The following is a 12,639-nucleotide window of genomic DNA, read 5'->3' as shown; positions in this document are numbered from 1 at the left end:
TACTCAGTAGGGTTACACTGATGTATCGGCTTGCCAATATATTAGGCTGATATTGGCTTTTCATTAATCCTCTGATATCGGTCAGGCAGTGGTCCACCTCTGATATGATGCAGATTGATTAATTACATTTTTGTTGTATAACTGATCAATACACTGGCTGTCTATAGGAAGCCCTTAACCTGAAGTGATTCTAATGTGACATTTTGATTGGATTCCACACAAATATTCATAAATATGCTTTTTATTCTTATGTTATGTTATCCTGGGTTTCAATGGAGAGTTTTAGTGTTGCATAGTCTAAATATTGTAATTTTTGGCATGAAAATTGTCAAATTTAAACAGTTTCTGTATGTAAACTTGGTGAATTTCATTTGGTAATGCTTATGAAATCTTAAGTCATCTTTACTGGTGACATTACTGGTACAAATTCAAAACTTCCATATTTAATTCATTGCGATTTCGTTGAGTTGCAATATTAACTGACTGGCCATTAAGAATTTATGTAAATTGTTTGGTAATAAAAGTCGTGTTTTTAGATTATATCAGATATAGGTTAGATGAAACTTTAATGATTCCCGTGGGGAAACTGGGTTGTTGCAGCAGAAAGTGCTAATCAGAGACATCAAAGTAGAATATGATATAAAGGCTACAGCAAACGGGGGTTATATGAACACACACAGCTGACACTTCCAGCACATTTTAAGTAGAGATGTATGAATGGAAATCTGCACAGAAGTATGGATTCCTGCATTAACAGGATGTGAAAGTACCAGCAGAATTTACTGCTGAACTGCGGAAACGACATTTCTACCTGTGAAGATGACGTGTCTTTTCCTGGTGTGCATGAGCCACAGTCTTTATCACTTTTTGAATTTGCATGGTGATTCATCGCAGTCTGGATCAGTCTATCCACCAGCAGTTATTTCAGACAGATACTGTCCTGTTTGACCTATTTTTGTACTATCTTTATATGTATTTCATATATTTGCTCAAGGTAGGCCATTTTGTATATATAGGAGCTTTAACTTAACTTTGACTATCTCCTGTTATACTAACTGATTTGTATTCATATGACAAATGCTGGTCTTTTTATTGATTTACTAATTTGATAAATGCTGATTTGTTGATGTACTGGTTATGCTGATAGGCTAATTGGGTGTGCTGATTGACAATCGTCTTGCACCTGTTGTCAATGACGACCAAAACTATAAGTAGCCCACGGATGACATCAGTTACATGTTTGATGCTTTGAAGAAGATCTATGACCGAAACGTCGCTACATTAAATTGTGATTTGCAAGTAGAAGGTGTGCGGGAGCCTTATATATATATTACATGTTGCTTTTTCTCCCAGAACCCATGACTGAATTTGTCAGGTGTGCAAACTCTATTACAGTATATGGACAGATACTGTAATGGATGGATGGTCGATGATGAGCGTTACCGAGAGCGACAACAAAGGAACCGGATGATAGCGAGTTAGATTTAGCGATTCTGTCAGTCCTTAAAAAACGTAATGGTATCGATGAATTAAAACAGAATTAAATCAGTTTAAAAGCTCAGAAGTGAACGGCGCCATGATTGTCGTAGCTCTGAGGCGTTTCCAGATTACATCAATCTGCTTTGCTACTGTGATTGGTCACAAGATTTTGATAACTGACAATTAACACCGACCAACCAATCGGTCGGGGCGAGAAATTACGTCAGTGAATCGCCATGCATAGGCTTGACCGGACCGCTATGAATCACCATGCAAATTCAAAAAGTGCTAAAGAAGTCATGGGAGCTGGACACCAGGTAAGATGTTTCTATCTGCCATGAAGTTTCTATCTGCCATGATGTTTCTATCTGCCATGACGTTTCTATCTGCCATGATGTTTCTATCTGCCATAACGTTTCTATCTGCCATGATGTTTCTATCTGCCATGACGTTTCTATCTGCGATAACGTTTCTATCTGCCATGATGTTTCTATCTGCCATAATGTTTCTATCTGCCATAACGTTTCTATCTGCCATGATGTTTCTATCTGCGATAACGTTTCTATCTGCCATGATGTTTCTATCTGCGATAACGTTTCTATCTGCCATGATGTTTCTATCTGCCATGACGTTTCTATCTGCCATGATGTTTCTATCTGCCATAACGTTTCTATCTGCCATGATGTTTCTATCTGCCATGATGTTTCTATCTGCCATGACGTTTCTATCTGCCATGATGTTTCTACCTGCGATAACGTTTCTATCTGCCATGATGTTTCTATCTGCCATGACGTTTCTATCTGCCATGATGTTTCTACCTGCGATAACGTTTCTATCTGCCATGATGTTTCTATCTGCCATGATGTTTCTATCTGCCATAATGTTTCTATCTGCCATGATGTTTCTATCTGCGATAACGTTTCTATCTGCCATGATGTTTCTATCTGCCATGATGTTTCTATCTGCGATAACGTTTCTATCTGCCATGATGTTTCTATCTGCCATGATGTTTCTATCTGCCATGACGTTTCTATCTGCCATAATGTTTCTATCTGCCATGATGTTTCTATCTGCCATGACGTTTCTATCTGCCATAATGTTTCTATCTGCCATGACGTTTCTATCTGCCATGACGTTTCTATCTGCGATAACGTTTCTATCTGCCATGATGTTTCTATCTGCCATGACGTTTCTATCTGCCATGATGTTTCTATCTGCCATGATGTTTCTATCTGCGATAACGTTTCTATCTGCCATGATGTTTCTATCTGCCATGACGTTTCTATCTGCCATGACGTTTCTATCTGCCATGACGTTTCTATCTGCCATGATGTTTCTATCTGCCATGATGTTTTTATCTGCCATGATGTTTCTATCTGCCATGATGTTTCTATCTGCCATGATGACTATTTGACCCGCAGTGATGAGGTTTCTACCTGCGGCGATTATGTTCCTAATCCGCGGGTCGATGCAAACGCGCGGTACGGCTTTGATTTCCACCTGGCTGACTCCGGCTGAGACCCGATCACCTCTGGACCTGGTCCGGCAGATCCCATCGCATTAACATGTGTGTTTCCTTATCCAGATACGGGTTGCATTTTAATACGAGGTGTAAATTGGGTCTAGATGAATCAACCAAGAATTCCCAACACAGTCCGATCCTTTCACTCAACATCCAGTCATGCCTGCAGAGTGACAGCTGAGCGCCACAAACCACAACAAGAGCATAAAAATGATTCACTTTTAATTACAGCGAATGATTAAATTAGTACGACGAATAACTTCACATGCCGGTGCGTAAAGATTAACGAGAGGCGTGATTGACAGGTGAGCTCAATTTGATATCGAGTGCAACATCGCCTACAGACCAAAAAACACTGCGGGGGCGCCTGTGTGTGTTGTGTGCGGTGTGTACATTTCGAAGTGTATGCGCATGTGTGTATATGTGTGTGTACATGTGTGTGTGTGAGTGTGTGCAGTGCATATGTATCTGTGTGGGTGTATTTAAGTATACGCGTGTCTGTGTATGTGTTAAAGTGTGTAGATGTTCGCAGGTGTGTATGTGTGTGTGTATGTTTGTATAAGTGTGTGTGTCTGTATGTGTGCCTGTGTTTCTGTATCTATACATTTGTATGCATGTAGGCACATTTTCACACACACACCCCCACACACACACACCCACACACACACAGAGAAAGAGACTCTATGTGATTTTCATTAAGAAATCACGGTCTTGTGTATTATCTGCTGCTCTCGGGTCTCGACCCGGCGACACGAGTGTGACGGTGAGACCGGCGTCATTAACTCTGAGCTCGACATGACATGAAACAACGTGCTGAAGGAAGGAGGGAGAGAGAGCGAGAGAGAGAGAGATAAAGACTGAACCTCGCCACAGACAAACCTGTCCTCTCAAACCGACTATGTTCCTTCTGCATTCTGCAAAATCAGCTGGAAATGGAATTACGCTTCCTCACCTCATGCCCCAAAACGCCATCGTTTGACAGAAAATTTCCTCCCAAAGATTACCCAAGTATATCAAGAATTCAGAAGGAAGACCACAACCTCAAAATGACCACAATTCCTTGGTGAAATGCCAAAATGTGGTGTAACAGCAGCAAGATTCCTCACAGCTTGCCAAAACCAAACGACAGCCAGCGGAGAATAAAGCCCTGTTCGCACTGGACGAGTGTAATGTAGGGATTTCTTGTACTGTAATTAAGTAATTACCACCAACCTCTGTATTTAGTGCCATAATTCATGCGGGATAATGACATTCGCTGCGGTGTGCTGGTGGCTCAATTGGCTGAGGCGTTTACCAACTGTGACGGGTTTGAATCCGGCCTGGGACTCTCTCTCTTTCTCTCTCTCTCTCTCTCTCTCTCTCTCTCTCTCTCTCTCTCTCTCTCTCTCTCTCTCTCTCTCTCTCTCTCTCTCTCAATCTTTCCTGTCTCTCTGTTGTGACGATCTAATATTGTGACTATTTCATAAAGACAAAAATGATTTTAGCAAAGCAAAACCAGGAGTTAGCGCCAAAAATGCATTCAAAACCTTCCTGTATAGATTCCACTACTGCTTCCATTTTCCATCATGGGAGGAAGATGGAAATCGCTCGTCTAGACGAGGAAGAAGAAGAAAATAAATTACAGCTGGAATTACAGAGAGTTGGACGCGATTAGTATCATCAGAGCAGCTCCGTCTTCACCAAAACACGGGATGTAATTTGCTCTGGAATTTTTACTTTACAAATTACCGACAAGGCAGATTCACACAGCATTAAAATCACCGACGATCTCCGCAACTATTACAAATCACTGGATGTTCCTGGGTTCTAATAATCCTGTGTGAATAGTCAATAGGGCTTATGATTGATTCAAGTGATGTCTCTTTCAGTCAACTGTCAATTCAAGTTCACTGTGAATTGTGAGCAGAACCATTTCACTGTAATATCTATTCATATCTGTCCTCTTAGTTAGATGTGTTATATGTATGGATATTGGCTTCCTCATGCTGTGGCAATATAAATGTATTTTACCATGCCAATAAAGCATCTTTTGAATTGAATTGAGAGAGAGAGAGAGAGAGAGAGAGAGAGAGAGAGAGAGAGAGAGAGAGAGAGAGAGAGAGAGAGAGAGAGAGAGAGAGAGAGAGAGAGAGAGAGAGAGAGAGAGAGAGAGAGAGAGAGAGAGAGAGAGAGAGAGAGAGAGAGAGAGAGAGAGAGAGAGAGAGAGAGAGAGAGAGAGAGAGAGAGAGAGAGACTGCTGTCGACTTGGTTACGGCTGGGCTGTTGCCATGGCGCTACACTTCCTTTAAAAACCCTCAGTTTGAACCACATCACCAGAGAACGACACAGAGAGAGATAGAGAGAGAGAGAGAGAGAGAGAGAGAGAGACATAGTGTCAGAGAGCTTGAAAGAGGGAGAGTGTTGCAGAGAGAGAGAGAGAGAGAGAGACAGAGAGAGCATGAAAGCAGGAGTGTGTTAAAAAGAGATAGGGAGAGAAAGAGAGCTTGAAAGAGGGAGAGTGTTACAGTGAAAGAGAGAAGGGAAGAAGGAAAGAGAGGGGGGAGAAAGAGGGAGTGTATTACAGAAAAAGAGAGAGAAAAGAGGGCAAGTCAGAGCCGGAGAGAGAGAATATAGAAACTGAAGAACAAAATCAATACGGTCAGCATATACAGCATACTGTATATATCTATATATCATCGCTGTCAAGTGAAATCCTTATATCTCCAAAATGTCAACTTTTCAGGAGCAGCCTCGTTTTCAGCTTGACCACCATGCACTTTATTATGGAAGCCCACTTCCGCCACTTGGTATCTCATAATTACGAGATACCAAGTCATAATTATGAGATACAAAGTCAAAATATTGAGAGAAAAATCTCAATTTTGATGATGAAAAAAAAAAAAAAAGTGCCAGATTTGATATTTTAATAGGTGGAGGAAATGGGCTTCCATATTTTAGAGTTTATCTAAAGGGTGTGAAAGGGTTTTATAAGCCAAAGGATGGTAAAAAATGTCTCAGCCCATAAAGGAGTGTGTAATCTGAATTAAAGAGAAAATCATTGAAATTGGAGCTACAAGGTTTCCATGTCAGCGATATATAGAAATGTAACATGTTATCTCTGCTGAGCATCGCTGAACACAAAGAGAACACAACAGAGCACAGTGGCTCTACTCTTCCACCTGTGTGTGTGTGTGTGTGTGTGTGGCTATTGTTACATGCTGTTCCTTTTAATACAGCAATTCAGACCTACGGCTCAGTCCAATCACAATCCACCTCTCCTTTCATTTCTGTGTGAGTCTTACAACAGATAAGTGGACGATCTATTCGTATTCTACAGTCTCTCTCTCTCTGTCTCTCTCTCATTCTCTCTCTCTCTCTCTCTCTCTCTCTCGCTGTAATGAAAAGGTCAAAGGTGAGCTGTGCTTGAACCCTGTGGTTGTGCCACTTACAATATCCCTGGGAAGGCGCCAATTAGCTCCAATCCCACTGCTAACGTGACCCCCCACCCTCACTCTCAGGTTTGTGTGTGTGTGTGTGTGTGTGTGTGTGTGAGAGAGTGAGAAAGAGAGAGTGTGTGTGTCCGTAAGCTTGAGCAAGACATTGGTACTCCATACATGAATCTATGAATGTGTGCCTGCTCAATACTCAATACTGTTGTATGTGTGTATGTGTGTGTGTGTGTGTGCGCGTGCAAGTATCGACGTTCATTGCATTTCTTATATTAGTGTGTATGTGAGAGAAAGAGATAGAGAGAGAAAGAGTGTGTGAATGTGTGTTAGAGCAAGCTTAAGCAAGACAAAGACACCTTCTATGCATGCCTGCTCAACACTGTGTGTGTGTGTGTGTGTGTGTGTGTGTGTTTGTGTGTGTGTGTGTGCCTGCATGTATTGACAGTTGCTATATACATCTATAGGTGGGTATGTGAGAGAGTCTGTGTTCGTGCTTAAAGGAAAAATCCACCCCAAAACACTTTAACACTGTTAAAAATCTATTGCTGATGGTCTGTGCATCTCTCTGTCTGTTTTGTTGTTTGGTGTATTTTTTCTTCTTCCTGTGGATAACTGACCAATCGTAGACGAGGTGACGTCACCTCAGGATGTAAAACATCAGCGGTAAACGTCAGGTTTTGGTGTCAGTCCCTCAGAATCAAAGAGCGAGGGCTTCTTTCTAGAGCCGCCATTTTGCACCGAGAGACGTTCAACAATCATACAGGGAGAAATCCATCGTAGAAGAGGAGAGAGACCAATTTCTCCACCCACAGGAGCAGGAGAGAGACCAGAATGCACTGCAGCAGAGAGACAGGTTGTGTTTTGAGTAAAGGGGCGCGGCCGCGATCATAGACACGCCCCAATTTGGGAAACGTAGGAAATCGCTAACTGAAGCGGAAGTAGACGAGGCAGGTTGAGGGAAAGTAGGCACATCAATAAAGTAAATTAAAACACTTCGTCATTCAAGTAACTACTGGAATGCTTTGAACATCAGAGAGTTTTCCTTGAAGTGAACGTGTGTGAATGCAAAAAAATGTAACTTTCTTGTCTTTGCATGTTTAGAGAGTGAGCAGTTGTGTATGTGTGTGTGTGTGTGTGTGCGTGTGTGTGTGTGTGTGAGTATGTGCGTGAGCTTGAGCTTTAAGACAACATGCACAGGATACACTATCTGTAAGAGGGTATGTGAATGAGTGAGTATGCCTGCTTATGTGTGTGTGTGTGTGTGTGTGTGTGTGTGTGTGTGTATGAGATGCATGAGTGAAAATGACGTAGGTGTGCCAGAAATATTCTAAAAATGCCTTAAGTTGGTGGGGGAGGGGTCACATGACTCCAGGACGCCATGTTGACCTCGTTTCTCTCGGTTGGGAGAGAGAGAGAGGGAGAGAGAGAAGGAGAGAAGGACAGAGGGAGAGAGAGAGAGAGAGAGAGAGAGAGATCTATATGTTTAGATGAGATTGCTGTACATTCGCTTTATTTACATGGCAGCCATATTTGATTTATGTCATACTCAGGGTAAGAAACCCTGACTGGAGGACAAGGAGGAAAATGGGGGGGTGTCTGCATTATTGGAGTGAGTGAAACAACGCTGACGACTTTCAAACCATCACCTGTTAAACTGAATCACTGAACAAAATATTTCATTCATGTGTTGGCTTTGCCGCTACAGTTAGAAAACACCGAGCTCCTTCCTGGTCTGTGGATGTTCAGCCGCCAGCCTCCGGTTGGTCGACTTCTACCGACTTCTACCTCCGCACTGCACACTGCAAAAAGCGCTACATACGAACTAACAAACGAACGAACACACAGGACGCAACTTGCAGAGGTGCTCCTCCACCTGAAAATGACAATATACGCTAAAAATATATTTTAATATCGTGGGCAGGTGAAGGTACATAGGTACACTGAAGGTACATTGCTCTTGTACATAGTCCTAAAATCTGGCTACCACTTTGGCACTTTTGCACTTATCACCTTTATGATTGTGTTTTATCTTGTCTCTGTATTGAATGTCCTGTCTGTCTGTAACTTTGTGTTGTACTGCTGCTGTTGCCCGACCAGGTCTCTCTTGTGAATGAGACCCCGTGTCTCAATGAGATTACCTGTCTAAATAAAGGTTTAATAAAATAAAAAAAGGTCCAAATGAAAGACTCCAACAGTTAGACTGGTGGCCGTTCTGCTGGTGGCCGTTCTGCTGCTCAGGCTCTGACCACACATGCAGGGGACCAGCTTGCTATATACTGTATTTGGTCAGTCTGGTGAGCTGGTCTGCCAGCATCACTTTTGTAATTTACCACCTTTACCAGCTCAGACCAGCAGGACCCAGCTCAGACCATCAATCCTCTTAATGTGGACTCCAGGAGTAGTAGTTGTTGCCTTGGTAACCTAGCCTGGTTCCAGACTCCTGAATCGCGACCCGCCCACTCTTCAGATTTGCTCTAGTGATTCAGGGGTCTGGTGTCGCTCTATTCAAAAGGTGATTTCTCGATCGGAAAAAACGATCGGGCCAATCAGCGCCTCTGTGGGCGGGACTAAAGTTCGAACCGTTCGTGCAGCGGTTTTTCATTGGCGTTACGGCAGACAAGGGCGGATATTTAATTTCACTGTTGGGGGGGACAATAAACAGAAAAATTTCTCAAGAGCAATTCCTGAAGGGGACACCAAAGGTGCCGCCAAAAGTACTGTTGTATTAAATGTATACAGAGGTCCATTATGAAACATTTCCATAAGCACTTCATTCCTTTCTTATGAAGATTTTATCAAATTGCCTTTGATATTACTGGGGTCTTTCTACTTGGCGTTTCGGTGCACTGAAAAATGATCTGATGTCTGTTTTTCTTTTCTCTGCCATTTTAACTGACCTGGCTGGCTGACAAATAGACACACACACACACACACACACACACACAGCATGCAGGTTATTTACAGTAGTAGGTGAGATGCAACACCCATTAACTGAACTAAAGCTAATATATGCCTAATTAGATTTAGTTTTCCCGAAAAAGCAGATCTCTAATGTTTTGCTGTCAATGTGTAAAAGTCCAGAACGCTATGAAGCCTGCCAGAAACGTACTTATATTTAACATAATGTTTGTTGTAATTATGTCTTTTTTATTAATTAAGTCTTCATTTATTTCCAAAATTATGAACAAAACAACATAGTGGCAGCCATTTTACATGCAGTAAGAAAAAAATAATATACTTAGAACCTAATTACATAGGGTAAGTTAATCTTAAATATTATATTATAGAAATATTACTGTTACCATCTACAAAAGATAAAGTATTTTGGTATGAAATCCCGCATTTTAATTTAACCAACTATCCTGTATTATAAATACATGTCTGGCATTTGTAACAAACCAAACCGCTTGAAAATCGGTCGAAAATTCAGCGAGTTATGATGATTTTAATTGTGGACAGACCTCCTGCCTCCATACACACACATGCATTAGGAGACGCGGCTCCGTACCAACACGCTGACGCACAAGATTCAACCGCGAGGTAACGGAACAAAATGTAGTCTGATTACAATTGTGAATGTGTTTTATTCTATTGAGTGGTAGAAGTAAAGAAAAATGTCTGACACATCCTTTGTTTTAAGTTAACCTCAGCTACTTACTGGAGGTCTGCCACCACTGACACACTTCCAGAGATCCTCCACACACACTCGTACCGAGGGCTAATGTGTGTGTGTGGGGGTTCGGGGAGGCAGGTAGGCAGTGGACCAAACCACTGTGAGGCGTATGAGAGAGGGACTCAATCTTTCGAAACTTAAAAACGCATTGTTTTGCGTCTATAATTAGCACAAGTGCTTTCAATGCATATTATTATATTATTTAAAATTATATAGTTATGTTTACAATGATATATTGAGGGGGACAACTCTCTGTTAGTCCCAGGAAGGGGGGGTCCGGACCCCCCTGTCCCCCCCGTGATTTCCGCCCCTGACGGCAGAATAATATTTGTTGAAATCATTCCTTAACCAACATATTGTCTTTGCAAATACGATAGTTTTTGTCAAAAACGACTGACATTCTTGGTAAAGTTAGTAAATACGCCCAGCATCAGTGTCACTGAAAATAATGTCAGAGCGGCCAGATATGTCAGTCACTAGTGATTGGTTTGGGGAAAATCAACCCCCCCCCCCCCCCCCCCACACACACACACAGAAAACGGCTAACACGGAAGCAATGTCAGACTGAATAATGGAGTGGAAACTAAATGACCATTCAGTCTGAATATCAGGCTAATTGGGATCCAAATGAACAATAAATCAGCAATAAACTTTAGCTGGTCTAGGCTGTTTTTTTAACAGGGAATGTTGTTTACTTCCTGTTGTTAACATTAAATTTATCTCCAGACCAACAAGGTCAAAATCTTATTATCAGCTGTTATCTTTGGTATCGCTTTCAAAATATGAAGAGGTTCAGTCAAATGATATCTCCACCATCTGAGAAAATGAACAATTTCTCTGACAATATGATTGCTGCCGTGAAATGAAAACCTGTTATTTAATATTCCATAAGTTATTCACTATCTTGACGCCTTTCCTTATGAAATAATAACATGTTAGTGAATGCAATCGCTTGTATTTTTGGACAGTTGAGTGATGAACATCAGGTAGCTGGTTATTTTCCAGATAACAGGGATGTAATGGAGGGTAAATCCACCTAAACTCACTTCACCTATTTATTTCAAGAATTTAAAGAGTTTACCCATCTTTTTAGACTGATACCAACTTTTATGACCATATTATTATGATCGTATTAAAGGGGCATTAAGTAATCTACGGCTTTTATCAGAGATCCAACAGAAACGTCTAGTGAAGCAGTAATATATCACCATGATAAATACTGTGATAATAATACTGTAATAATACTATCAGCCCCCTGCAGATTTAACATGGTCATTTTGTGCTGTGGGGCAGTAAAATCTTACTTATTGCACTTTTAAGTGGCATAAAACTAATGCAAGTTATATGAGGTTAAGCTCTTTTCAGTAAATAAAGCAGAAATGAAGGCTCTTCTGGAAGTTTCATTGATTTTTGTTCCTCACTGAGGTCTTACCCTCCTTTTTATTTATCACTACATCAGTGCAGGTAAATATCCATAACATGTGGGCATGAAAGTCCTCATATGTTCCACAGAGCACATCGGATTTTTCTCAAATACTTAGAAGACGGGCTTAAAGTCATACTTAAAACTTACTGATATATGGAATATTTTTTTAGGAGGAGCTTATCACCATCGTCTCTTAAACAACACTGCTGCTCAGGCTTTGATATTATTTGTTTTTACCTAAGTTTTTTCTGGTTGTGTTCGCCTGGTTCATCCTCTGGAGCTCAATTTTTAATTCATGTTTGGCTTTTTCATTGCTCATCTTCATGCCTTTTATTTATTAACGTTTCACCATCTGTAAGGCGCTTTGTAATTCTGTTTTGAAAAGTGCTGCAAAAATAGAGTTTATTATTGTTGTGTAGTGTGTTTGTGAGTGTGTGTGTGTGTGTGTGTGTATATTAGTGTATAGAGCTTTTGACGGTAACTCTTACATTTGCATTCAGACTGAGGTGTATTTGTGAGTGTCCGTTTGTTTTTTGTGTGCGTGTGTGTGTGTGTGTGTGTGTGTGTGTGTGTGTGTGTGTGTGTGTGTGTGGGGTGGGAGGGGGGGGGGGTTGCAGTGCAGAACAAGCATGCTTACCTTGGAAAAGGGTGATATCTTTGACTAGTCCTGGTCCAAACAAGCCTTCCAGGATGCTTTCAAAGCCTGTAGAGCAGAGAAGAGAAGGGATGAGATTTTACTGCCTGGTGTCATGTCATCGCCGAACCAAAAGATATGGACTTTAATACCGAGATAATGAAAAAATAATAATTAAAACAATAAATACTTTAAAAGAGCATGAAATAACACTACAGGTTGTTTAAAATGACATTTTTACACAAGGAAGTGTATTTTTGCCCCATCAAACATCTTTTTTTTTGAAGGGAGGAACATAAGCGACCAAGTGTTTTCTGTAGGACATGTTTTGCAGACGCACCGCCTCCCCTGCTCTCCCATAGCAGCAAAGCAGCATGGTTGTATAAATAAAGCAGATTCTAATCCTGGATCATCAGGTGAATTTAATCTGTGTGAAAATAAACACGTTTTTTACATTTGTGAGTGTGAATTTTATGC

General features: G+C 41.1%; 1 protein-coding gene across 1 annotated transcript in view; it reads right to left on the bottom strand.

Annotated features, from left to right (window-relative positions):
* The window catches only part of lcor (ligand dependent nuclear receptor corepressor), an 81,758-nt gene that overhangs the window by 28,605 nt on the left and 40,514 nt on the right, over window positions 1-12,639 (bottom strand). Inside the window, exon 2 of the mRNA XM_078282717.1 lies at window positions 12,166-12,231. Coding sequence (XP_078138843.1) covers window positions 12,166-12,231 — 66 coding nt within the window. The remainder of the gene's footprint in view (window positions 1-12,165; window positions 12,232-12,639) is intronic.

The sequence above is a fragment of the Centroberyx gerrardi genome, chromosome 3 (assembly GCF_048128805.1).
Source record: "Centroberyx gerrardi isolate f3 chromosome 3, fCenGer3.hap1.cur.20231027, whole genome shotgun sequence".
In the NCBI taxonomy this organism is placed as follows: Eukaryota; Metazoa; Chordata; class Actinopteri; order Beryciformes; family Berycidae; genus Centroberyx; species Centroberyx gerrardi.
The sequence above is the reverse complement of the archived record's forward strand: the minus strand, read 5'-3'. Positions and strand labels throughout refer to the sequence as shown.